Source organism: Littorina saxatilis, linkage group LG1, assembly GCF_037325665.1.
Source record: "Littorina saxatilis isolate snail1 linkage group LG1, US_GU_Lsax_2.0, whole genome shotgun sequence".
Lineage (NCBI taxonomy): Eukaryota > Metazoa > Mollusca > Gastropoda > Littorinimorpha > Littorinidae > Littorina > Littorina saxatilis.
Window position 1 is genome coordinate 15580908 of NC_090245.1, and position 27567 is coordinate 15608474.

A 27567-nucleotide genomic window follows, 5' to 3' on the forward strand; every position below is an offset into this window, starting at 1 on the left:
GAGACTTGTCTAGTTGGCAGTCGTGTCCCTGTAAGACAGTAGGCTACATGCAGACAGACAGATCTAGATCTAGTGTCTCGCTTTCTTGCACAGTTTCACCTATGCTCTTTCTCTCTGTGTGTGTGTGTGTGTGTGTGTGTGTGTGTGTGTGTGTGTGTGTGTGACGGAGTGATTGAGTTTGTGTTACTGTTTGTCGATTTCTTACGTGAGCCTTGATGGCTTCGCCTCTTGCTTTTACTTTGAAAGCCTACTCTTGCACAGCTTACATGTGAGTGAATTTGCCCTTGTCCCCCTTCCAACTGTCCCCATCTTGCACATCCTGATTCACTTTTTCTGAAGCAACAGCTGAATCTGGTACAAGTTATCAAAGTGCCAACTTACTTCGGCACTCACAAAGCAGGAATACATTTACCAGTCAAAAGAAAGTAAAGCAAACAAACAGCAATGAACAACAAGAGCAAAAACCTGTCATTATTATCAACATCAGCCGCAGCATCGACTTACAACAGTCAAGAAAAACAGAAGATACATAACGCTGTAGGAAAAATAAATCACCAACATGTGCACACACACATAACAAAATATAATCATTATTATGCACCTTAACGTGAATGACCAAAAAAGGACCTGACACTAAAACATTCATGGAATGTCGCTTTGGCCTTAAAGAGCCGCCAAGAGATAACACGTAACCCGTTATTTCAGTGCAGCTCAAGTCATTGAAAGAACACAAACTTTTGCAGAAGCAGAATTAATACTACAGTAACAGCTGGTCTATTTCTGTGAACAGCAGGGGGGAAGGGACATAACTGCACACAGCCTTTGTCTTTCCTTATACTCTCCTACACTTTCTGCTGCTGCAAAACCACAGTCATGTCCCATGAATGCAGAACACAAACAGGCAGTGGATCTGACAAAGATAACTCTCTCTCTCTTAGCTGCTCTTATCTCCCTTTCCCCATCAGTGCAACTCATGAAACTAGACGTTCGGTATTGCTGCAACATTCAGTTTTGCTGCAACATTTAACAATCTAATTGGAAAACTGACAAAAGAAAGATACAGTAGTACCTGCCATATCCGGTCACCCATTAGTCATTGCAAAGGTGACCGCAAATATCAGGTGGCCGTTCATTACAGGCCCCCTCCTCCTCCAAAAAACCCCAAAAAACACGATCAAGTTTTCATGAAGAAAAGAAAGCGATCATCCACGAGCCGCCGATTCATTGTCTCTGTTAGTTTTGCTTTCGTTTATACATCTTAATTATTTGCGTGTTTAACTCGATCGTCCTGGCTAAGCTATTGTTTCGTATGTTTCTATGTGTGTTGTTTGGATTATTATATATGTATTTGAGTGTCAGATAAACAAGTGTTTCAAACTCACATCAGCTGTGATCGATCCGGAAGTGACTGCCGTAAATGTACATGTATGCGCATGTCTGTATTTACAGTTTGCGCATGCGTAAGTATTCATGTCGTCTGCTCGTGCTGTGCCGTCTGTGCACACAACACACACACACACACACCACAGGCGCTCGCCCGCGAAAGTGACAAGTGGCCGTTAAGTGGCCGCTCCTGTCGAGTAAGAGGGGCACCTTAGGGCAAAAATCAGTGACCGTTGACCGCGTCAGACAGGTTAACGGCCATTAAGAGTCAATTATAGAAGGAAAACTCATTAGTCATGGGAAAGCTGGCCGCTCCGGGTAGGTTCACGCCCACGAAAGGGCCGGAAATGGAAGGGACTACTGTACAATACCAAATAGTAACACAGTTTCTCACCAATTCTGCTAATGAGTGTGAACCAACCTGCTGCAATAATAATTGGCTTCAATATCACAGAAACTTGCCAAAAAAAAGAGCCACAAAAGAGGGATTTCATTATGCGCTAAATTGTATGTCAAATGTACTGTGTGTGTGTGTGTGTGTGTGAGTGTGTGTGTGTGTAAGTGTGAATGCGTGCAAACCATGCAAATTATAATGACACCCCCAACAACAACAACATAACAACAACAACATAGGATTCATGAAATACATTTTTCCTAACAGGCTGAAAGGAAATACTGCAAGAACGGAAAAGAAAAAGCACAAAATGTACCTGAGTAAAGAAAATCAGACAGACCAACAGTGCAAACAATAAGCAGCACAGTGAAAACTGAACAACATCTAAATACTGAATTAAACACAATCAAGCACTGTTTAAATACAGCCAACCATATTTTTGGCAATACAAGTACCGTACACAGTATGTCAGTTGCGTTATGGAAATGTCATGGAGCAAAAGTTAACACAAGGACTGTAAAAGACAAGAGCTGGTGAAATGGATAATTCAACTCAGAAAAATATTTGAGCTCTGTAATTACTGATTAAAATTAACATGTATTATATATATATATATATATATATATATATATATATATATATATAATGCCATGTACACAGTACATGTAACCCACCTGTACAAAAATAAGAGCACCATATTTTATAGATTATGTGTCATCATCATACTGATAAACAACATGAGTTTAGACATGCAATATAAAATGTACATGATATGTGATAAAACTCTGACATTCAACCGAACTTTGTGTTGGTTAAATAAAAATGTGATGACATTGTAACCTTTGATATGTAAAACGATCAGAGACAACCTAAAACGGTTTAAAGAATAAATGTGCAAGACCTTATCTGGCCAATACACACATATGGCGTAATAGTGGAATTTGTCACAACCCAAGTTTTATTTTGATATAAAAAGTAGATTGATGTTATTGCTGACACCCAAAAAATGATCACACAAAATAAAAATTATCACATGAAATGAAACATGATACAACCACAAAATGAACTTCAAAGACATTACAATTTACAGCAACAGATAATTAATCGTGCAGGATTTAACTTATGGATTAGCAAAACCTCTTTGCAAAATATTTGTACACAAGTTTGATCTGTTTATATGTACAGTAATAAAACTTTTTAGCGGATTTCACTTTGTTCTAGGGAGAGGAAACGCGGGCTCACAATTATAGAGTAAAAAGTTGGATAATACACTAACCAAAGTAAAAAGAGCGACTACTAGCATAACCCACATAAATACATGCAGGAAATTAAAACTTTTCTGAGGTTTTGACATCACTTTGACAGATAAAAAGGCATCATCAACCTTATGGAAACAACACTGAGTTGATACATGTACATCAACTGATGTATGTAGAGGGCGGAGATATAGCTCAGTTGGTAGCGCGCTGGATTTGTATTCAGTTGGCCGCTGTCAGCGTGAGTTCGATCCCAGGTTCGGCGGAAATTTATTTCACAGAGTCAACTTTGTGTGCAGACTCTCTTCGGTGTCCAAACCTCCCCCCGTGTACACTACATTGGGTGTGCACGTTAAAGATCCCACGATTGACAAAAGGGTCTTTCCTGGCAAAATTGCTTAGGCACAGTTAATAATTGTCTACCTATACCCGTGTGACTTGGAATAATAGGCCGTGAAAGGTAAATATGCGCCGAAATGGCTGCAATCTACTGGCCGTATAAAATTTCATCTCACACGGCATCACTGCAGAGCGCCTAGAACTGTACCCACGGAATATGCGCGATATAAGACTCATTGATTGATTGATTGATTGAGGATAAAAACTGTGCTTAAATACTTTTTTCATTGCCACAAATCCAAAGGAATGATCTTTACTCTGTTTCTTTGGACCTTTATTTCTTACGGTACATGACTGCCAGAATGCTGATCAAATAGCAGCAATAGATTGATTTTCAAAAATAACTCTTTCAGGCTTTTCAACGGTCTGGACAATTAAGCTTTACACAAAGGTAAAGGGGCTCTTAGATTCTTATTCTACCAGACAGCTGAAGATCCTGACAGAGTTATTTCCGGAAAACGTCTAATCCGGCTTTAGGCATAGTTACATGCATCCCGGACTGCAGACATTAGATCATGCCAGGACTGCATGTGTAGTTACAGTAGAACCCCCCTTTTAAGACTCCCTCCTTTTTAAGACCTTGTTTTCTCAGACTTTTTGTTCATAACCTCTGTAAAATTACCCCCATTTTAAGACTCCCTCCTTTTTAAAGGAAAAGTCCAAGGTTTAGGGTCACTTTTGATACGTTGACACTTTTAATTCATTAACCACAATTGTATGTGTAAAAATGAACACAGAAGCCCCAAAAGTATACTTTGAAACCTTTTTTTGCTGTTCCGAATTGTTCCACCGCGCGCGCAGTCTTGGCTCATGACCTTTTGCACACGTGTTTACTACGTCACACACTGCTCGAACAAGATGGCCACTCACAGTATTTACAGCAGCGAGGAAGAGGAGGAGTACGACGGACCACGTTTGAGCCAGGCTATCGTTCTTCCTACCAGTTTGAACAACGGAAGAAAGACGAGGAAAGAAGGCCACAAGACGCTGCTCGTAACAGAGCCAGCATGCAGAATCGGCAACACTGACTGGTATGTGATTACTATTGTTGTCGCTATCTTCTGCATGCTAGATCAAAAGTCATGTGCGTTTTCCACTCATCAGTTCTTGTGCTTCTGTTGGTATGTTAGCATGACAGGATTATGCTAAGCTGAGCTTTTCAAGCGTCTTGTTTTCTTACCACTTGGATATTTTACTTGGGACTGACAGTTCAGAATACATGTATCTGCAGTGTTGCCTACACTTGACGATCTCTTTCCCCTCTGGGAATTCTAAGCATGGTTTTTTTTCCCGTTTACACAACAAAACATGTTGATAGTAAGTCAAATTGCGTAATGCCATTTTCTCGTACAGAATGACATTGATGTTGATGATATTTTCACTGATTCGTGACAGTAAGACACAGTGTTTCGTTTTAGGTAATGCATGGAACCACAAAACAGTAAAAGGGAGCTTTCTGAAATGGCGGCGGTGATTTCAATATTCAGAGATCTATCTCAGGAATATTGCCTTACATGTGCCTATTCCCCTGTAACCTTTTTATGTATTTTAGATCTGCCATGATACGATTTGTAAAACGACGGAAGGACATGAGTTATGGTCTAAAAGTGGTGATTTTGTGTATTTATTTTAGGAAGGAAATCGTGCCAGAGATGTTGTTTGGTCAGTAGGGAGGTTGGGAAATAGTTTTTTCAAAGGTAGAAGGACATTTCGAGTAGGCATTGAAAATGAACGAAAGGCAATTCTGGGACGATACCAAGGATTGTTGTGAATGATGCAGATCTCTGATGCAGACAAAGCGGTTTTTTTGTTTTTTTTATAAATCAGTGCAGAATTTAATCTTGAGTGAAGCGGTATGTTTTTGAAGAACTCTTCAAAACAATCTTCGTTCTGTTGAATAGGAGGATGTGTGTGTGTGGGGGGGGGGGGGGGGGGAGGGGGGCATAATGGCGTGTGCCCGATTTCAACAGAAAAACTAGGAAGATCTATCGTAGATCTGAAAATAAATAATTCAGTGATGAACAAAGATTAATTTGTTTGTGCGTGTGTGTGTGTGTGTGTGTGTGTGTGTGTGTGTGTGTGTGTGCGCACGCGCGATACCCGTGATGAGGCGACCATTGTGTAGTGGCTATGTTCCCCAGGCTCCAACAGAAGCAGGCTGAAATCGAATTCTGTGAATGTGATCGTTTATCGTGTGATGGAGTGATACCGCTAGTCGTTTTAACAAAAGAAGCTTTCTCAGAAATATCCAAAAATGCATACACAACAGTCCCCTTCTTTTGATTGATGTTTGGTCTGATTTGTTTCGCAACATGGGACACTGTTCAAAAGACAGTGCAGGAGTATTTTCAAACACCTTGAGGAGACAGGACATTGTTTCTGTTTTACAGTGGCCAGGTCAGTCACGATGTGTGGTCAGTGTTAAAAAGCGACCCTGTTAGATTCACTCGAAGGGTACTAACACTGCATGCATTGTGAAACCGCGACTAATGGTACTGTTCGTGTTGTTTCTGTAAAGCATGGTAAGTTTTGTGCATACATAAGAATCACCCGGTTTTTTTGTGTGTCTCCTATGTGAACGGGGCATGCTGTTATGATTACAGAGTGATCCACTGTTTCAGGTGTCAGTGCGGACATTGCTGCCGGATGCCAACTTCTGTTGAGTGTGTGTGTTGCCACGACGTCAGACAAATCAAACAGAAGGTAGAAGGCATGGAAGAGCAGGTAGGCTGCATCACAGCACATCTTGGCTTTCGTACCGTGTGTCTGGACATCTACTGCCTGGAGACCGCATACTATGCGTACAAGCAGGACTACGGGCGTCTAAACTTCGATCTGCATGAGTATGTAACACAACACAAATCAGAAGATTATCATTCGGATATATTTGCATATTCTTACACTGAAAAGAGAGTGAAATACGTAGTACATTGTATTACACAAATAAACAGATCGGATACGTAAACTAGACACAAATACATCGAATCTAATTAAATCTTCATTATAAACATTAACAGTGGAAAATAACAGCAACTGGGAAACAATAGCATTTGTGTGAAATAAATACAAAACCTATTGTAAGACTGAACACCCACCCACAAACTTTTCAAGATACAATTTAATTGATGTGGGATTTTTCAGTATGTACACTTCTTACTTGCCGGTGTAGCACGATATTAATCCTACGAGATTTTTACTCCGGAGTAAAAAAATTCGTACGAATATGTTACTCTACTCATACGTGAGAAAGTTACTCCCCACGACAGGTGTACTCCGATTAAAAAAAATGACGAACAAAATTGTAACTCCCCTGACAAATAATTAACTAATACATTAATCCACCCTATCCACATAATTATCAGTATGATTAGAGCTTGTTAATTTTTCTTAAGTTTTGACATCGGAAATGTACCTCATTGCTTAGAATGGGTGTGTAGCTGATGATCGTTGGTGAAAGCCTACAGTAATAGAACTTGGCGGACATTGGTCATAGTCCGATAACTGCCTGCATACAGTATACCTACATAACAGATTCCAACACAAATTTCTAAAGTGAACATGTCATATCTTTATTTTTATGGATGAAGAAGAAAAGGAGGTTTCCGCCTGACATTTATCGAAAAAAAGGAAGACATCTTCTGGAAGGTTTTAGATGCAAAGTTTCATGAAGATCTCAGCAATCATTTTCAAGGAATCGCTCCACACGCTTTCTATACGATTTTCGTATGAAATTGTAATCTATTTTCTTGCTACGCAGGGGCGGACCTAGTTGTGGATAAGGGGGGGAGGTTCCAATTTGGAGCAGGGGTCCAGGGGCAAAGCCCTGGTGGGGGGTCTGGGGGGCTTCGCCCCCCAGATGCTGAAGGAATTTTATTTTTTTAGGTCAATCGGAGGCCTCTCCTTTGAGTTTTTCGTCAGTTTCAAGCATGTTGCATTTGGAAGGAAGGAAAGCACAAGCCCTTTGGGGGGGGGGGGGGGGGGGTCCGGGCACCCAGGAACCCCCCCCCCCCCCCCTAGGTCCGCCCCTGCTACGGGTTATTGATATATAGATTTTAAATATTTGCCTATATTATATTTGTGACAAAAATGCAGTGCGTTCAATGTTATTCTGGGATTGCTTTACACCACTTGTTTCTTTCTTGCTTTCGCAGGAAATACAGATATGTCGCCTACAGGCAGCTGGTGCGATGGTGTTGGGGTTTTCTAGGCAAAAGCATCAGGGTGCCTCTACCAGCTTGTGCCGTGAAAACGATCAGGGACACTTTCCCAGACGGAGGAAGAGTGGGGTTCAAACTCCCCCCAGCTGGATGGAATCGTGTGACCCTGTGTTGAACAGCTTCCTGCATGGTGGGAAAATGGTACTGGGATGCCAGGTGGTCTGGTACATGGTCCACATGATCCCACAAACTTAGTTCCAGGTTCCTGGGGCTGTTGGTGTACTCCCGCATCAGATACTCTGTGAGCCGGTCAGCATAACCTGTGCCCCGCAAATAGAAATACAAATTAAATCGATGAATTTGACTCAAGAAATAACTGTTTGTGGTGATATGCATCGGTATGAATGTATAACGGGTTCATTAAATATACCCCCCCCCCCCCTCTTGTGTTACAACGTTCACTACCTTTCTTGGTTAAATGAACTGCTTGAAGTTAAACTTTTAGAAATTTACCCTCACTATTATATATTTTTCTAATTTCTAAGATTTGATTTTGTTACATATCCTTTTTGAGGACGTAGAGTGGGAGTTCCACTAAACTCAGGTCTGTCAAAACTTTTGCATCAGATAGTGAATTTATGACTCAGAAACATACTCATAAGGGAGAGATCATTGAAACTGAAAGCAGAGGTTATTTGTGGAATTCCCCAAGTCTTCGTGCATGCGAGTGTCCGACAAACAAAACTGTAGCACGTTCAACCATCTTGACAGAAGGAACAAATACCCACGCTTCCAAAGTAGGTCAGAACTGTTGCAGAGTAGTACAGGAAGGGTTTTCACACTATAACTACCACTCTCATGAAGTTTTTCACTTCAATTGAAAGCCCATGATAGTGGTACGATATCAAAACAGAAAAGCTTAAAAAACAATGATACTCGCCGGGATTATTGTCGCTTTTCTACTCCTCAAAAACTCAGCTAATATTTCGGCTGTCACTGTTTACAGTCAGGATGATTGTGGGCTATATTTATAATGTACCCATCATCCTCTGTTTTACCCCACCCCGTGTCATCCGGGTTGCTCCAAAACAACATTGTCTGCTTCAGGAGCAGACGACATAGAAATAGTATACGTCACAATCACATACGGACATGATCTGTTGCATAAATTCCCTTTTCTTTCTTTTTATCTTTTTTTTTTCTTTCGTGGGGGGTGGGAATGTTTACAACAATGTACATGAGATATAGCGAAATTCGTGATTAAGCGTGAAACGGGACATTGGGCATTTCCCCATGTTCAACTAAGAAACAGCGACAGAAGATTCATGACAAAAGCTTGTACCTTCCAGTGATGTCACAGCTCTCCTCGGATTGGTTACCGAGTTCCCAGTCCTCGTTTTCTCGGTCTGTCACCATTCCCTCCTCCTCGTCTGACTCGCTGACGGGCTCTTCCTCCATAACTTTGAAAAGATGTTCATGCACTGCTAGCGGTTGTCGGTTTCCTTTGGGTTCTTCAGGATCCGTCTGCTGGCAGAAATCAACCTTTTTCATGTGAACAAGAGGTGCTGGGTGTACCTTATCATCAGTTTGTGACCCTTTAAAACAGAAAGAACACTTCATCCTTTGCAACTTCCATGCTCATAATAAAAACATGAAATTCTATATTTAGCGCGCATGTGTGTGTGTGTGTGTGTATGTGTGTGTTTGTGTGTGTGTGTGTACATGTGTTTGTGTGTGTGTGTGTAATGTGTGTGTGTGTGTGTGTGTGTGTGTGTGTGTGTGTGTACGTACACCTTTCACATTGCTGTGGGTTGACTGTCTGTGCACAGGCAAATATTTTGATGACTGGCGGTTTTTCGTGACAGCGGCAAGTACAGCAGGGCTTGTTATGGAGTGTCCTTTTGTTCTCATCGTTTGCCGTTGGGAATCGTGACAGTTCCCTTTTCCTCTGGAAGTAAAAGAAGAAAGACACTTAGTCTAATGATAATTTGATTTGAAAGTATGCTTGGTCTGGTATTGTCTATTAACCTATTCAGAACATTGAAAATTGAAATACCCACTGAAAGACGTATGGATATTATCATGTGTGTATCCATGCGTAAGTTTCAACACATAAGCTGGTTTTACGTGTCTCAGTCAATGCAGACAAATCACATGCACGATTCTCACATCTCTCGTCTTTCAGTAGCAAAAACTGCACGCTTACAGTAGATATTTTATACATAGTGAATTATAATTCAAGCAAACACTGTCAATGTCATGGATTTACATTTGGAGTTTGCGATCATATTTACCCCACGCTTGACACATATATTGTGTAATGTCTCCACACAAAAAACTGACAACGTGTTACTCTTAATCTGCCGCACCACCCCCCACCCCTATCACCCCCACCCGCTCTTGTTCCTGCCCAGCCCCAATTTTCCACAGCTCGGCTCAGACCGTTATGCAACAGTGTTGCCTGTGGCGCTTCGACGTCAATACCTCATCTTTGTAATCCAGCAGTAATAGCCGGACCAAGACACACTAATCTGCACCAATTCACATTTGCTGCGCACCAATAAGTGGGTGCATGGTCAAAACAAAAAACATCTACTACATCTACAATCAAAGTACACTGACCTTCAAGCAGCTTTGAACGGAGGGTACTGCCAATCGCGACAATACTCTTTTCGGTTGAAACCCCAACCTGTTTTGCTCAAAGTTGATGAAGTCGGTTTGCACGAAATGTTCACTGCAAATGAACCTGCTTAGTGCTTTTGCCAGACACTTTTAAATGCGCACGCTTTAGCTGTGGAAACATCTCCCATTTCGATAACAAACTTAGGTTTTTGGTAGGAAATCTGTGGAAGGAAATGCCGCTTGTTGTTTGCGTGTTTTTGCAGTTTGCGGCTGCACACCTACGAGGCATTCTTCCGGACCCAGTTAACACTTTTACACATGTATGCATGAACACCACGCTGGTTGAACCAAAACAAACACTGTGACGTCACAGTGAACCGACGTCACAATGAACCAAAAATCACGTGACCACAACATGACCCCAGGCGGCTTGTCTTGGTTAGCCCACCAATAATAAATGTTCAATTACAACAACAACAAAATTTTTAATAATTTTTAAAATATTTTTCCTGAGATGTTTATAACATTTGGCATCCGATATTCAAGCTTTTGGAGATATTTCAAAACCTTGGACTTGTCCTTTAAGACCTTGTTTTCTCAGACTTTTTGTTCATAACCTCTGTAAAATTACCCCCATTTTAAGACTCCCTCCTTTTTAAGACCTTGTTTTCTCAGACTTTTTGTTCATAACCTCTGTAAAATTACCCCCATTTTAAGACTCTCTCCTTTTTAAGACCCGATTTTCCCATTTTTGGAGGTCTTAAAAGGGGGGTTCCACTTTATAAGTCCTAGAGAGTTGACAGAGAAAACGCTGTGAGAGTTATACAGCCTGACATTACTGGACAGCTACGCTAGGCAGATGCAGGGACACAGTGCTGTGTTCCCAAATGGGGGGCAGCGACACAGTGTCTGGCAGCCACTGCATGGTGTCCAGATCCAAGACCTCTACCTCCCTGCACTTGTCAAGCTGGCCACCGTCTTCCCGGCCTCCGCCTATCACATACACGCGATCCTGAAAGAGCGTGCAGGTGCAGTATCTCCTTCCCACCTTCATTTGCTGCACCGTCTGCCATCGGTTTGTTTCTGGATCGTAGCAGTCCACAGAAGTTACTGCAGTTCTGTCGTTGCCTGACTCGCACCAGCCGCCAATGACATAGATGCGGTTGCGGTATGTAAACATGGTGTGGTCAGCCCGGGGCTCGATCATGGGCGCCAGGTTGTGCCAGGTGTCGGTGTCAGGGTGGTAGCACCACAGCTGGCTCTGTGTGCGCTCTTGCTGGTCCTGCATGCCCCCAGACACGTACAGCTTGCCCCCCAGGCTGGTTCCAGCCAGCTCACTGCGACAGGACGGAAGAGAAGCGATTGGTGCCCACTTCAACTGATGACGGTCAAATTTCTCGCAGGAGGCCAGGAGCTGTGAGTTGTCTACCTCTCCTCCCACAGCATACAGGAAATCCCCCAGCTTGCCCAGGTAAAATCTGCACCTTTCCTGCGACATTGGGGGAAGCCTTGTCCACTCTCCGCTGGTGGGGTCGAAACAGAAGCCAAAAGGATGGGTGACTTCAAGGAAATCTTCGTTGGAGCAGCCTCCCACCACATACAGGCAGTTTTCCAGCACTTCCACGCCAAAGTCGGCTTGCTTGACGTGGGGGATGTTGGTGTAAGGCACGAGAGTCTGAGAGTCTGCGTCAAAGTACATCACACTGTTGCTGGCTTCAGAATGCGAGTCCTGGCGGAAGCCACCAACCAGCAGCACCGTTTCGAAATAACCTCGAGTGTTGATCACCCCACTAACACTTTTCACATCTTGAGCACCAAGACTTGACAACAGTGACTTCAGTTCGGGATAAGCAGCCACCACGCTTTCCACCTCAGGCAACACAAGCGCCTGCTCAAAAACTGCAGGCAGAAGATGTTCAGGCAGGGGGTTTACCAGGGAAAAAACCAGTGGTATAGATGACGCTCGCTGCTTGGGGTCATGGCTCACCCAGACCAGAAGCGCCCGCAACACCTCTACTTCAGAACAGTAGACAGGAAAGTCAGAGTGTAGGATGCCTTCAAGCTGCGCCAGGCTGAGAGACAAAAAGGCCGGCATCTTGCTGAACTCTTCCCAGTGCTGACAGATGAAGCAGCGGATGACACGTTGTAGTTCCTTCAGGCTGAAAAGCTCGGCTATCTGCTCCAGCTCTACACAGTTGTGAAGCGTCAGGTGGGAAGACAGGTAGGTCTGGCACGCTTTCACTGCCGGCAGGATCTGAACATGAGTGGCTCCGGACAGCACTGCTACCACATTTTCTGCATCACAAAGGGATCCTGATTAGTTACATATGAACAAAAGGAAAACACAATAACAAGCAGTTTTGGTAAATTCTTTATCAAATTTTCATCAGACAGTCGCTGACTTCATCAGGATGGTAAGGATCAAGTTACATGTGATTCCAAAAGCAAGAATGAGGGTATTTATCTGTGGAACGTTCACTTCATAACATTAGAAAACACAAATCGTTGTCATTCTGATAATCCTCGCTCCACGGCTAACGCCAGTTGTCTCTCTGACCGGACGCAATAGTCCATCGCGAATCTATCAAAACAAGAATACAGAATTATCTCCCATATGTTGTTCACGAGCAGTGTTCGCGAGACGAAAATGATTGCAGATTGGCTGACTTCGACAGTGATCTCCGTTCTGTTCTTCACAGTTATGATAAAGACACCGTTCTAAGGTCAAAACAAGTCGAAATTTTGGGACTGCTGCCGGAAGGAGACCGTAATATATGGTTGCATCACTGTCAAAAAAATCGTCTGCTCCAGCGAGCACCGTAACCAAACGGTTGATTATCACGTGACACTTATGCCATATTTAGAGTTGAGAATGAGCCGAACTCATTTTGACCTGAGGTCAGGATGAAATCGTTGTGTCAAGCAGAAATGGACTCGTGTCACCTTTAAAGCAAAGAAACAACATGTTAATGAGCTAGGTCAATTTTCTGCTTAGGCCAAAACAAAAAAAATAGGTGTGGTTACGGTAACATAGCCAAAAAAAATAGGGTAGGAAGGTAGGCAATCACTTTTTTTTTTTAAACTTTTTTTTTTAATGTGTACAAATTAAACCTACTTGACAGGGAAATAAGTGTGCGACTCGAGCGCTTTTGCTTTCATTGCGTTTTCTGCACTCGGTTTTTGTTTTTGTTTTTGACAAATGTAATAAAAAGTTATAGGGTCGGCCCCTAAAAATAGGGTAGGTCGGGTTACCGTAACCACACCTATTTTTTTTTTAGGCCTTAGTATTTCATTATCATTTGTTTGTTCGATTCTTCAAAAGACCACTAGATTTACTTACTAGTATTTTAATACTAGGGAATGCTTTGTTTTGTCAATGATTAAACATTCTACAAGTCAACCTTTCTTGTTTTGTTTTTATATCAAGTCAAGATTTGACTAAATGATATTTTAACATAGAGGGGGAATTGAGATGAGGGTGTGGTGTATGTATGTGTGTGTGTATGTGTGTGTGTGTGTCTGTGTGTGTGTGTGTGTGTGTTTAATGCGATTCCGAGAAACTACCATGAAACTTTACATGAGAGTTCCTGAGTATTATATCTCCAGACGTTTTTTTCACTTTTTGGATAAATATCTTTGATGACGTCATATCCGGCTTTTTGTGAAAGTTGAGGCGGCACTGTCACGCTCTCATTTTTCAACCAATTTGGTTTAAATTTTGGTTAAGTAATCTTCGACGAAGCCCGGACTCTGGTATTGCATTTCAGCTTGGAGGCTTAAAAATTAATTAATGAGTTTGCTCATTAAAGTTGTCATTAAAATCGATTTTTCGCAAACAGATTTTCAATTGATTGCATCGTATTTTTTATCAAATTTTGAATCTAAAAATATATACATAAACTATGTCATGTTTACTCGTAAAATGTGATCACAATGAACGCAATTAGGTTAATTAGTACTTCGATTATTATTTAAGAAATCGATCCAAAAATGATTTCCTCTTATCCTTATGATTTCCTGATTCCAAAACCATATAAATATAATATGTTGTATTCGAAACAAGCTCAGAAAGTTAAAAAAGAATACAGAAAAGCGCGCTTCCCTGCTTACCGCAGTACGCTATTCTTACATGTCAGTTTCATTTCGTGTTGCACGGGGAAATTGAGCGACTTCCTTGCCGCGTGGATTGACAAAGCTGTTTTTGTCTTGGTGCAAAAAATGCAGTGCGTTCAGTTTTATTCTGTGGGTTCGACAGATTGACTAAATGTTGTAATTTCTTGTTGTGTCCTGTGATTTGAGTGACTGTTTGACACCGTTTTGATTTGTTGAACTTGAAGGTCTACAGTGATCAAAATTATTGCTTGTTCTTCAATGTTCCCTTGCCTCTGAAATGGCCGGTTTGATCTAAAGGACAAAACCCACTGTCTGAGGAAAGAATGTACCATCACCATTTCATCTCCTTCTTCCACCATATTTTACGTTTTGCTCATAGAAAAATCTTTTAGTGTCGACAGCATATTAGACAGGAGCGGTCCAGATACCGCAACAAGAATTTTGTTCCTAATATACCCTAGCAAATAGCTAGACAAAAGAAGCTGTCCTTTCCTTACGAGGTGACCTCTCCCCAGAGGGCCCTTACAAAGTAACATAAAAGGTGCTACATGTATGTACAGTGGAACCTCCCAATTTAAAACTTTTCCCTTTTTAAGACCTTGAGTTTTTACATCTTCTGTTCAAAGCATCTGTAAATTTACCCTCATTTTAAGACTCCCTCCTTTTTAAGACCTGCTTTTCTCAGATTTGTTTAGGTCTTAAAATGGGGATTCCACAGAAACAAGAATTTTTTCCCCTACTGTGTTTAGCCGATCACTTGACAAAAGAAGGTGTCCTTTACTTACGAGGTAACCTCTCCTCTCCTCAGAGGTTACAAAGTAATAGCAAAGGTGCCACTGTATGACCTCACCTTTAGAGATCTTGAGCTTGGAGGTGTAGGCAAAGTGAATGAGCTGTTCCATGGCACTGGCCGCTACCCCGTTGAGCATGACCCTCTGCTGTGAGCTCTCCTTCAGTCCGTTGGTGAACATGGCATGGAAGTAGTCGCTGCACGACGCCAGCACAACTCGGTGAGCCTGGAACTCCCGCCCTTCGGCCACAAGCGTGACGTCAAACAGCTGGCTGCATTCTCTCAAGTGTCGCAGACCCGCGAGCAGGCGCGCGCTGTGGTGAGACTCATTGAACACACAGGGTTCGGTGTCGCTGTCTACCGTGCTGTCGAAACAAGCGCCTGCCTTCATGTCAACAAAGTTCTCCACTGCACTTGCCATCCTGCCAAGCAGTTCCTTTCTTCAGGGAGAGGATAGTTCAGAGTTGATCATATTCTGCACACCAGAAACACACAACTAATGGGTTAAAACAAAAATTCCTGTCAACATATTGTTTCGGCCAAGTAACACACTTTCAAATCTGAATCCCTGTGCACGTTTTAACTTTAAAATGGTATTTATACATTATCTATGCAAAAGTCAGTCTTTCAAATAAAATTAAATTAATGTGTCTTTGTCTGCATCTTTTCTAAGACAGCATATAATTATGCAAGAAGAACACTATGTAAAGAAGAAGAAGAAAACAACCATGTTTACAGAACAACTGTCTGTTAGTATAATTTTAGTTTTCTGCTTGTTTCTTTATTTGTTTGGATGATTTGTGCTAATAATTAATTAGTTTAGTTGAGTATAGTCTGTGGGGGCAAATGCAGTAGGCTGTGAATTAAGCCTATACATCATTTATGTGTTCCTGAACTTACACAGATATCATAATTAAGGATGTATAAGTGAAAGAAATAAACCAAGGAAAATCATTAAAAAGAAGCCAAGTTTTACTGGTCATTTGTAGGTATGTAATGTATCACCTCGATCCTCAGTGTTTTTACAATTTACTTTTATTTACAGTAACATACCAATCAGACATTATTTGCAAACACAAACACGGAAGCCTTTATCGGCCACTACAGAAAAAAAATCCCGTCTTATGCCAGTTATGGCCAGTGACACGTACGTTTAGTACATTTGACATCCGTCTTCACACAGCAGGTTATCAAACTATAAATCTCTCTGATCTGGGGCCCACCAACAGTGGCAAAACTTCCGGGTAACATAATGATGATAATCATAACTGATGATAACAATGACTTTCAGTACATTTTTAGTGATGATATGTCACTGTTTCTTCACTCGACCATTCACAATAATAACTGACTTACACAAAGCGACTTATGCTATTAGCACAGCTGTTAGGACATCCTTTGTGCTGGAAAGTGTCCAGTTCACAGTGCCGTGACGTCTCATGCTAATAATAAAATCAGAATATTTGTTTGTCTTTGTGTATCTCGGTAGTTCATAGTGCTGTCCCTTGTGACAGGGGAGAGAACTCGCTTCGATATCGAAAGTCAATCAACATGGCTGAACTACCACACTTGGGAAAGCACTGTGCTATTGACACCTGCAAACAACTAGGTTTTAACTTGATATTGTTCAGTATTTCAAATGAATGAACTTAAGAGAACTTACGTGGCCGATGTTCCCCTTCTCAGTCCCATGTAAATGAAACGCATTTATTCAATTCATTCTGTAACTTGAATGGTATAAAAGTCTCTAAATTTACAACGTTAATTTTACGGTTAAAGTTCAATATTTATTATATTACCTTGAATTTTCTGATATACTGGCTCCAAAAGCTTGATCTCATTTATTTATATTTTCAAGTGGAGTTTCTTCTGATCATTATAGCCTCTTTAGTGCATTTTGTCAATACAACTACAATAATGATGTTCAGCAGGGACTCGTATTTTATGTTTGCAAATTAGATATAAATATATATGTGTGTGTGTGTGTGTGTGTGTGTGTGTGTGTTTCAGACTTTCTACCATTTGACTGTGATGGCTGTGGAAACACATACTGGTATGTGCAGGATTTTATGAAATGAATAAATATAAAACGTACAGTTTTATAGTGATCATGATTGCCTGATCCTGTACTGTTTACTTCTTCTTCTTATCTTCTTCTCCTTCGTTCATGGGCTTACACTCCCACGTTCACTCATGTTTTTGCATGAGTGGGTTTTACAGGATCTTTTCCGTGCATACTTGGTCCTGTCCGCCTTGAATGTACACACGAAGGGGGATAATTAAGGCATTAGCAGGTCTGCACACTTAAGTTGACCTGGGAGATTGAAAAAATCTCCACCCTTATCCCACCAGGCGACTGTGGCCGGGATTCGAACTCACGACCTTCCGATTAGGAGGCCGATATCTTACCACTACGCCACTGCGCCCGTCATACTGTTTACGGATTAACATGCCAGATGAAAATAAGGATAAGAAATTGTACTTGCGCATGATGACATTTGTACAATGTAGTCTTTTATGATGTCTATTGTTTTGACAAAAATATATATATATGAAGCTAAAAAAAGTGTGTGTGTGTGTGTGTGTGTGTGTGTGTGTGTGTGTGTGTGTGTGTGTGTGTGTGTGTGTGTGTGTGTGTCACTGTGTGTTTTAGTTTGCAGCACAAAGCAAAGGATGACCACCAATGTGACAAGGTCAGTGCATTTGCAGTTTTGTCATTACAGTATTATGTATTAAATAATGTGAAGATAACAGGGATCGCGTTAACGCATGTTTTTTTGCGTATTTGACTCGTTTTAAAATCCACCCACGCATTTTCCCGGCGCTTATGCGTAACGCGTACGCAAAACAACTTCTATTCAAAACGGCATGCTCAGCAGCACATCCCAATACTGAATCAGACTATAGCACGCGCGCGCGAGTTTAGAATCTCTAGTCTGTTCTGGATCAAACATAGCACAAGCGCGCGAGTTCAAATCTGAAGTCTGTTTTGGATAAAACAAAATGAGGTGACGTGCTCTCGGCATAAGAGTGTCGCAAGCGACGCAAAGCAACGTCGGTCGGTTTTCTGAAACAGAACATACACCCAAAATGCACTGGGCGTGTGGCGCCAAATCTAGGCCGAGAGACGCTTTCAGTTCAAGCCTGTTTTTGATTCATTCAAAACAGCATGCAGCGAAAGTTGTCTGATCGTTTTTTCGCACATCGTCATGATTTAACTGTGTTATAGTGTGACGCAAAATCAGTTCTGCTTTCCGCGTTTTTTGGCCGACATTGCGTAAGACGTACGCAATTTGAAAAATCCTAGCGCGATCCCTGAGATAATTGTGACTACATAGAAGACATGAAAATATCTTAGTCAAAGGATATCTTTTATTGTAAATAAATTTTATAGGGGCATTAGGCTTTTCATTTTATTTGTTTAAGTTTAAATGCTTAATGTTATTTTTTTACACACTGCCTGCAGCTTATACTGGATCTAGAACTTCCTGTCATAAGTTGTTATTTGTGACCAGAAGTACAGTGGAATCCACCCTTTTAAGATTTCCAAAAATCTGAGAAAGTAAGGTCTTAATAAGCAAGTAGTCTTAAAATTGAGGTAGATTTATAAAGGTTATGAACAAAAAAACGAATAAAGCAAGGTCTTAAAGAAGGATAAGTCTTAAATCAGAGGGGGGGGGGGGGGAGGGAGGTTAAAAGGGGGGGGGGGGGTTCCACTGTACATGGATTCAATGGTTGTCTGTTCACAGCACCTTCTGCAGACAGCTAATGCAGAATACACTGGGACCAAGGCCTTTGACTGTGCATTGGACGGCTGTTCAAACAGAGAGCTGACACCTGTTCCCTGTGAACACTGCCACCTCAACTTCTGTCTGGGGTACACACCTGTCTGAATTGTCCATAATTGTGCTTGGAACTTGCATAAATGTACATGAATTAACTGACGGAAAAAAACCAGTTAATTCATGTATTACCGTACTTTCCGGGTGACAAGGCGCTACAGCGCATAAGGCGCACCCCCTTCTTTTTAACAAAAATTGTAATCCAGTCACCCATTGGGCGCAGGGGGCCGATAGGGCGCACCAAAATTGAAAAAGTATACCGGTAACAAACGGTCGAAGAATGAAAATAAGCCGCACATCAAAGGAAGAATACAGAGTGGAAATGACCCAGTTTTTGCCATGAGAGGTGGTTCCCCTGTCATATCTGAGAGAGGAAACACTTCCTGCACCGGGGTCAGTGACCGGTCAGTGACCGAGTTTAACAGAGTGGAAATATGTGTGCTCTGTGTGTGCGGCGAGATCAAAGGCAGGTCCATTGTGATAGCTGGGTGGCTTGAGAGTTCGAGGAAACTTGGCCAGGGCAGTACCTAGTAGCTGAAACATGCATTATCACAAGTTGTTTGACTGGTACTCAGGCGGTCTCTTTGATTTTTTTTCGTATTTCATACACGGATTAGGCGCTTCGTTATACAAGACGCAGGGGTCGAACTCGAGGAAAAAAGTCGCGCCTTATGACCCGGAAAGTACGGTACCTCAAATAGTTTAGTTAATACACGTAAGATTCCCTGGTTTCACAGATTAACTGTAACATATAAACAGTATGTGGAATGAAATTCCTATGAGATTTTATTTGTTTTCTTTTTCCTGTTTCTTATTTCCTTGATGAATGTAAAGGTGTGTTAATATTTATTTGTTGCTTCTTAGAATTTCACAATTGTCATTTGTGGTAAAGTGTAACAAGAGTTTAAGTTATTCAAGACATGTAATTCTAGCACCCTGTACAATTTACAAATCATTATTTTAACGCTTGATGGAGAAAAAACCTTCCAGAGAAGGATTTGCAACGGCATGAACTGAACTGCAGGGAGTTTGTGACTGTTGACGTTTTGAAACAAATAAGCAAGAATAAAAAGACAGTGGAACCCCTCCCCCCCCCCCCCCCCCCCCCCTCTTAAAAAAAAATCCTAAAATCTGAGATAAAAGAGAGTCCTAAATAAGAGGTTTATACGTAAAGGAAATCTGAAAGGTTTTAATTTCTAGATTTTGTTCCCCTTTTAACCCCTTGACTGCCTAGCCTAGCCTTAGGACGGGTTAACCCGTCTTCTCCGTTCCGGGATTTTCCAGAAATGCTACGTCACTGCTGACACACAAATAGCAGCCAATGGCTTGGTAGGATACCTCATTCTCATGAATAAACATAAATGGTGACGCGGTTTTGCGTCTGAAGGCTATTTTCGGCCTTGGCGACAGGGTAGGGGAGAGAAATCTCGACTCGTCAAAATGGCTGACGGTGACAGTCGACCGGGCCCTAGTAGGGAAAAACAAAGCCGGACTGACGCTACAGGCGGTGCAAATGATTATGGATACTGACAGGGGAAGGGGGAGATCTTCTTTCGGACGATTCATTGGAAACAGGTAGATGATAGTGATTATAATCCTTTCTTGGAGCGAGCAAAACAGCCACCTGTGTTTGATCCACAGGCACCGGAAGATGCGCCGGACTGAGTTTTCAAAAGTTCATATTTAAACATCATTATAAGCCTAACTAATTATTATTTCCATGATTAGACACTAAAAACAGATTCTTGGTTCAATTTTCCTTAAAAATAACATAGGTTTTACTTACCTACCTACTGCCAGTTTGGAGCTAGAATTTTTTGTGAATTATTACACCCCGAACTCCAATATTCCCTGGCAGTCGGGAATGCACATACGCAAGGTTTGATTGGCAGCGAAAGGGTTAATGCATATGCAACGGTTTTTGTTGTTGTAATATAATAGAGAGTAATTGTCTTTTTCAAATGTTCATCTTGCATATCACTTTGTAATAACTTATTTATTTGTGATTTTGTTAATGATTATTTTTGTAAGGTGCTAAGAACCATGTTAGGATTTGTGCAATATGGATACCCTTATTATTATTATTTAAGTTATTGAGACATCCCAGTGCACTAAGGGATTTATAGAGCAAATCGAGAAAATTCATTATTGAATGAAGCACATAGCGCTGAGTTCAATAATTATTTTCGAGATTTGCTCTATAAATCCTTTAGTGCACTGGGATTGTTTCAATAACGATATTGTCAGTACCGCCAGAGAAAAAAGAAGATTCAAAACGCACATTTTGCAACGCGCATTTGGATAGGCGTAACTGTGTGGTCAGGTTTGTGTCAGATCTACTTTTGTGTGGGCCGTCTCAAGTGTGTTGTGCTTTTGTCACACGCAAACTCTTGTTTTAATTTCTGTTGGTAAATGCCAGTGTAGCGTTAAGCTAAAAAGTTGATCTTTCATAGAGACCTCATTTAAACTCGGAGAAAGGACTGTGCTCTCAGTTATTTGCGATTCGAAACCTTCATCGAGCTTCGACAGATTGACTGTGCAGAGTGTTGCCCTTTGAATTGACTCCGGCCAAGGCCACGGTTAGCACATTTTCAAAGTAAATGTGGTATGTTTCTCGTGTTGTATCTTCACTCATCGGGGAGACTGGTACTATATATATGAACCGTAAGAATGCTGTGAACCCTACACGTATTATGTCCCCATCGTTTGTTTGTTCACATTTGCCCAACATGTTAATTTGCTGCGGGGTTTATGTCGTCTGCTAGGCGGCTAGGGCAATCGAACCACGGCACTGCACTGCAGTCTCATTTCAAAAACAACAATTGCTCGTCTGCACGCATGAGGCAGGCTGGTAATAAGTTTTGTACATGGTAAAAACGTTCTTAACCCTACACGTTTTCGATTCCGATTGTTGTTGCCTTGAAATAATAATTCGGAAACCATTCATTTACTGAACTGATGCAGTCGTATTTCAGTGTAGTCTACTATAACAGAGTCGACTTTCAAATGCTGGTCTAGCTGATACGTTATCGGAATAACATTTGTGTTTTCTGTTTGCCGCTGGGAATTTTACACTAACTCATCATTTAGTAATGTGGTTAATAAGCTATATGCCACTAACACGGCATATGAGAAGAAACTTTGCAAGTCAAAACGAGAAGAGACCATTTGTGGAAGAGATACAGCCGCTTCTATTTTTAGATCAGTGGGCTTAACTGTGGCACAGGCGCCTGCGATCTGTCAGGAAAAAAAAACTTCTGCTTTGAGCGGCAGGAAATGTATGGTTATTTTTTGGTAAAGTGAAGAATATAAGCTACATGTCATTAATTAATTCTGAGGATGAGAGTACAGTCTCGCTTTGGCAAAGGGCGTAAGAATACGCTCTGTGGAAAAGTTAGCGCACTCCAAGAGTGCGCTAACAGATTTAAGCGCATCGCCATTAGCCAATCAACTGGTTCACATCAGTCATGTGACACCAGTACTTACTGACAATTATTATTATTTTAAAAGAGGGGAGATCTTAAATTGAGGGTTACAAATGTGGGGTTCTGTTGTAATCAAAAGCTTGTACTATTCTCCAGTCACCGCCATCAGCATGACCACAAGTGTTCAGAGCTGAAGACAGCACCTGTTCCTAATGCCAAGACAGCTGAACATGTCGCACAGATCCTAGGTACAGTATATTTGGCTGAGCAAAGTAAATATATAGCATATTATATTCTTAAAGTGTAAAGTCACAGTCATGATATGTCACTCTTGTGTTTTCTGTTACAGAAAAGGAAACCTAATACAAGCTAAAACTGCATTCACACTCAGGGATATTACACATAGAACCATCAACACACATGTTCACAGGCCCCTATCCTCGCTCCCCTCTCTATCTTTCTTTTGTTATTCTCTGTCTCTCTGTCTGACCGTCTGTCTCTCTCTCTGTCTCTCTGTCTCTCTGTCTCTCTCTCCCTGTCTCTCTCTCTCTCTCTCTCTCTCTCTCTCTCTCTCTCTCTCTCTCTCTCTCTCTCTCTCTCTCTCTCTCTCTCTCTCTCTCTCTCTCTCTCTCTCTCTCTCTCTGAAAGCTAACCATTTTTACTCACACCCAAAAAAAAAGAAATGATAATTTAAATGAAAAATTCTGTTTCATTCCAGGTAATAAACAAACTGTTGCACCAAAGAAGCCATTGAGATCCGTGAAATCTCGACAGACAGCAGCACGCGTCACTTTGATGAAATTAAAAGGGCAGGCAGGGGGTGACAAGGGCATACCAGACACTGAACGCGTCTACTTCTCCATCGCATTGCCACTGGCTTCAAAGCTCACTCCAAAGGCTCTCTTCTTTTCCAAGGTAATACAAGGGAACCCCCCCCCCCCCCCCCCCCTTTTAAGACCCCCTATATAGGACTTCCCCCTTAATAAGACCTTTTTTTCTCAGATGTTTTGTTCATAGCTTCTGAAAATTTACATCCATTTTAAGACTCCCTCCCTTTTAACTCATTGTCTCCCAGGTTCGGATATATCCGTACCCACTCATTTCGCTCTCTCTGACCATGCAGGTACGGATATATTCGCTCAGACTGTTAGCTTCAGTCGCTTCCTGTAACGTCGATCTAACGCCTGCATTCCAGCGTGTTGATACACAGTTTCTACACAGCTACTACAATTCTGAGTGACCTAGCTGCTGCAGCAGAGCTGGTCTTGGCTAAACAAAAAGTGGTCAACATAGGTGGGGTAGAAAGTGTCAAGACTTGACTTTCTCATATTTTTGAAGGTTCTAAAAGGGGGGTTCCATTATGTATACATAAGATTATAAACAAACTTAAGGGTTTTAGACTTGCTTTGACACTGTTTTGTGAAGTTTTGACGTATGGTTTCACATTTATTATGGACTACATGTATTTATAATCATCAGAAACAGTAACTTTGGACTACTAAATTTACACGTTAAAGTTCTCTTTAAAGATTTTGTTTGCCTGTCTTTTTGTGTTTTGTGTTTTGTTTTGGTTTTGCTTGTTTATTGTTGCGGTTGTTTTGTGGTTTGATTTGGTTTTGTGTTTGTCAAAGATTATTTGTTGATGGCAAACAGTTAATGTTATAGAGCACACCTTGACCAGATATATCTGAAAAAGCTTTTAAAAATTACTGCTTTGCAATAGTGCTACACAAATCGCCGTAGGAAGAGATATATAATATGTAACCCAGTGCTCGAAGCACAACCATTACCTTTGGAGGCAAACCCATTCAAACAGGATTCAGATTTTAGGGCAAAGGTTCCCAAGAGCAAACAAGAAGACAATATACGTTATTTGCGTGTTTGACCAAAATATGACATTTTATACAGGGCGAGACAGTCATTGTTCTCCGAGACCGCGCTAGCGGTCGAGGTGAACAATGACTGTCGAGATCTGTGTAAAATGTCATATTTTGGTCAAACACGCAAATAACATTTATGTATCGATCGAATTCCTTTCAGGTACTTATGACTTTGTTGTTGTTTTGACGATTGAACGAGCACACACACACATGCATGCAATCCACATGTATGCAATCAAACACATAAGCTTCATATTTGGGCGTTTCAGGTTGACCGAAACTTCAAAGGAACTACAAAACACACGTCATGTACTCACTTTGTTGTTGTTTTGACATTGAACAGCACACACACGTCACATGCAATCAAACACATGACGTTTTTTTTTTTTTTTAGTTCCTTTGAAGTTTCGGTCAACCTGAAAAGCCAAATTATAAAGTTTTGTCGGCCTCTGACGTCACATGACTCAAAGAAGGGAAATCCAATCTCCAATCGATACATTAGCAGTCAGACCACATCACAAACAGAACTCTACAATTGACAGGTGTCTAACCGGTGACCGACGTACAAGAAACGTCAAGCTACTATAAATAGTTGGCAGTGCAAGGCTGGCAGACAACTCTGCAGAGAGTCTGCTGTGAAGGGTAACACAGTATGTAGTCTCCCACTCACATATTCATGAACTGACCAAATATCAGAATGAAAGAAGTGATTGAATTGCGTGTTGTTGCAGAAGTGGTCTGTGGGTCGAGTGGTAGACTACATTGCTGATGCTGCAGGTCTGCACAATCCCAATAACACTGGAGCTGCCAAGGTGAGACACTTGCAAAGCAACACGGAAAATCATTATTAAATGAGGCTTGAGTGCTTTAAATAATTGAGGGTTCCCCAAAAATTGGCATGTGGCTGCCTAAATGGCGGATTAAAAATGGACATGCACATAAAAACCCACTCGTGCAAAAATCATCAGTGTACGTGGGAGTTTCGAGCTCATGAACGAAGAAGAAAAAGAAGAAATAATGAAGGGACATAAGTGCTGTAAAAATCTGTCAGAATGAAATAAGAGCTATGCAGAACTTGTCTCCCATAGCAACTTGAGCAGTATGGGAAGCATTTGAAACGACAAGTGAATTTGATCATGAGCGATATCAAATTCTTTATGAAATGAGGATGGAAGTTGCATGTGCGGGCATTCAATACTTCCCACTGTCTGATGTTCCTGGAGCTGGTTCTGCATGGCTCTTGATTATTTAGAGCGCTTATATTCCTTTGGTGCTTGATCTCACAAAAGAAAATGTTGCTCCAGTGAAAACCAGACAAGTAAAACTTAATCTTTAATTTGTGTGTGTGTGTGTGTGTGTGTGTGGTGTGTGTGTGTGTGTGTGTGTGTGTGTGTGTGTGTGTGTGTGTGTGTGTGTGTGTGTTTATTGTGGTATACTGGGATAAACAGAATTTAGCGCTGAGGTGGGTCCGTAGCTTAGTTGGTAGTCACTGGTCTTATAACTATACGTAGTTTGACTGATGCTATTGGTGTGGGTTCGAACCAAGATACGGTAAGATACGGTGGGGATTTGATTACTTTAGTTCGATATCTTTTATTAAACAGTCCTTCAAAAGAAATCTAAATTAAATAAATGATAAGTGTCAAGTCTCTCACAGTCACAGCAGGTTCCACTCTCTACAGATGAACAGGGTATAAAAGTTAAAGACAGTAATTTAAAACTGTTTACTGACTGGCAGCTGTAGTACAATAATATCAGTTTCAGATCTTCTTCTTCTTCTTCTTCTTCTTCTTCTTTTTCTTCTTCTTCTTCGTTCATGGGCTGAAACTCCCACGTTCACTCTTGTTTTAGCACGAGTGGATTTTTAGTGTATGACCATTTTTACCCCGCCATGCTTACAGCATACGCCGATTTCGGGGGAGGCATGCTGGATATTTTTGTGTTTCTATAACCTACCGAACTCTGACATGGATTACAGGATCTTTTCCGTGCGCACTTGGTCTTGTGCTTGCGTGTACACACGAAGGGGGTTAAGTCACTAGCAGGTCTGCACATACGTTGACCTGGGAGATCGGAATAATCTCCACTCTTAACCCACCAGGCGGCAGCGACCAGGATTCGAACTCACGACTTCCCGATTAGGAGACCTACGTCTTACCACCAAGCCACTGCGCTCGTCAGTTTCAGATCATTTTGCATGAAAGCTATAGGTATCTGGCAGTTAGAACCTGTCTGGACATCAAAGGCAGGGTTTTGGGATGATACTGTAACTCAATCATAGCAAGATATGTAAGTACATGCATGTAAGATCAGAGTGAATGCTGAGCCGTTCAGTTGATCCACATGCAGTCCAATTGATCTTATGTCTGGCTTTTCAAAACTGTTCTTGTTTTACTCACTGCAAGAACATTAATAGCATGGTAATCCTCAACAGAAATTCATATGTCTGTGTGCCTGTGCATACGTATACCTAATTCTACAGGCGTGCATGTCTCATATTGTTCAAACTCATCAACAAAAATCTCTGGTTTGTTTCTTGATTTTCAAATCTTGGCAGACTTTTGGATTCAGTTGATTACTGTACATGTTGCTAAATGCTTTCTTGTAAAAAAAAAAGTTAACAATAACAAAATAAACAAAAAATAATAAAAATGACTGTTACTTTGTTTCAGAAATTGCGGCTATTTGTTGGAGATAGTGGCCAGTTACTGCCAGTGGACAGAAGTCTGGAGGATGTAATGACATCTGATGATTTTGGAGTTTATAACGGTTCTTCTGTCATCCTTGACACTGTGTCTGATGATGTCAACGTCCTGCCAGACTTGGACAAATACCACTCTTGACACAGGATAGGGGGATCTAGTTAATTGAATAAAACAGTTGCATACACTCAAGCAAACACACAGGCATACAAAAACTGACGCATGCACATGCACACACACACACGCACACACACACACACATGCACACACACATGCACACAAACACACACACATACACGCACACACACACACACACGCACACACACACATGCACAGTATACAAACACACACACACACACACACACACACATGCACACACACACACACACACACATGTGTATACTTTGGCGATTTCCTCTTTTCCAAGTATTTTCGAAGATATATTGTTGTTGGGTGTATGTTATGTGTAGACTGATGGTGAATACCAGAAATGCATAACTCTGTTTTGCAAACTAAAATGTTTAAATACTTATTGAGCTGAATTGAATAAAAATAAAACCGTCAGTGCAATTTGTCCTTTTGTCATTTTTGAGATTACATAGTG

At 41.3% G+C, this 27567-nt stretch overlaps 4 protein-coding genes across 5 annotated transcripts; 2 read left to right on the forward strand and 2 right to left on the reverse strand.

Moving 5' to 3' along the window:
• Positions 1-1785: 1785 nt before the first annotated feature.
• LOC138962840 (kelch-like protein 26) lies at positions 1786-16607 on the reverse strand. The gene is made up of 4 exons (XM_070334807.1): positions 16471-16607; positions 15175-15589; positions 10800-12506; positions 1786-4011 (listed from the first exon to the last, which is right to left on the reverse strand). Exons 2-3 carry the CDS (start codon positions 15533-15535, stop codon positions 11047-11049), a joined length of 1821 nt encoding a protein of 606 aa, XP_070190908.1. The 5' UTR covers positions 15536-15589; positions 16471-16607; the 3' UTR covers positions 1786-4011; positions 10800-11046.
• On the forward strand, positions 3928-9251 carry LOC138962866 (uncharacterized). The gene is made up of 3 exons (XM_070334836.1): positions 3928-4463; positions 6054-6275; positions 7584-9251. Exons 1-3 carry the CDS (start codon positions 4243-4245, stop codon positions 7762-7764), a joined length of 624 nt encoding a protein of 207 aa, XP_070190937.1. The 5' UTR covers positions 3928-4242; the 3' UTR covers positions 7765-9251.
• LOC138962875 (uncharacterized) lies at positions 7780-9914 on the reverse strand. Its single transcript, XM_070334845.1, has 3 exons — positions 9381-9914; positions 8932-9116; positions 7780-7909 (listed from the first exon to the last, which is right to left on the reverse strand). The coding sequence occupies exons 1-3, from the start codon at positions 9498-9500 to the stop codon at positions 7900-7902; spliced, it is 315 nt and encodes a 104-aa protein (XP_070190946.1). The 5' UTR covers positions 9501-9914; the 3' UTR covers positions 7780-7899.
• Positions 16607-27567, forward strand: LOC138962850 (AN1-type zinc finger protein 1-like). 2 transcript variants are annotated; one of them, XM_070334817.1, is made up of 8 exons: positions 16607-16723; positions 17125-17167; positions 17768-17807; positions 18864-18991; positions 22538-22629; positions 23100-23296; positions 24993-25073; positions 26934-27565. In XM_070334817.1, the coding sequence occupies exons 1-8, from the start codon at positions 16666-16668 to the stop codon at positions 27102-27104; spliced, it is 810 nt and encodes a 269-aa protein (XP_070190918.1). In that variant the 5' UTR covers positions 16607-16665; the 3' UTR covers positions 27105-27565. The 2 variants fall into 2 exon arrangements, with proteins under 2 accessions (XP_070190918.1, XP_070190926.1); XM_070334825.1 differs by having other exon boundaries at positions 16678-16806; positions 26934-27567.

Bases quoted from the DNA above. Each gene is read 5' to 3' on its own strand.
- LOC138962866 (XM_070334836.1), top strand. From the start codon at position 4,243: ATGACCTTTTGCACACGTGTTTACTACGTCACACACTGCTCGAACAAG. The intron at 4,464-6,053 runs GTATGTGATTAC...CCACTGTTTCAG, and splicing joins AGAATCGGCAACACTGACTG to GTGTCAGTGCGGACATTGCT. The intron at 6,276-7,583 runs GTATGTAACACA...TTGCTTTCGCAG, and splicing joins CTAAACTTCGATCTGCATGA to GAAATACAGATATGTCGCCT.
- LOC138962875 (XM_070334845.1), bottom strand. From the start codon at position 9,500: ATGAGAACAAAAGGACACTCCATAACAAGCCCTGCTGTACTTGCCGCT. The intron at 9,117-9,380 runs GTACGTACACAC...GATTTCTGCCAG, and splicing joins CCCACAGCAATGTGAAAGGT to CAGACGGATCCTGAAGAACC.
- LOC138962840 (XM_070334807.1), bottom strand. From the start codon at position 15,535: ATGGCAAGTGCAGTGGAGAACTTTGTTGACATGAAGGCAGGCGCTTGT. The intron at 12,507-15,174 runs GTGAGGTCATAC...TTTGTGATGCAG, and splicing joins CAAGCTCAAGATCTCTAAAG to AAAATGTGGTAGCAGTGCTG.
- LOC138962850 (XM_070334817.1), top strand. From the start codon at position 16,666: ATGGCTGAACTACCACACTTGGGAAAGCACTGTGCTATTGACACCTGC. The intron at 22,630-23,099 runs GTACAGTATATT...GTTTCATTCCAG, and splicing joins ACATGTCGCACAGATCCTAG to GTAATAAACAAACTGTTGCA. The intron at 23,297-24,992 runs GTAATACAAGGG...GTGTTGTTGCAG, and splicing joins AGGCTCTCTTCTTTTCCAAG to AAGTGGTCTGTGGGTCGAGT.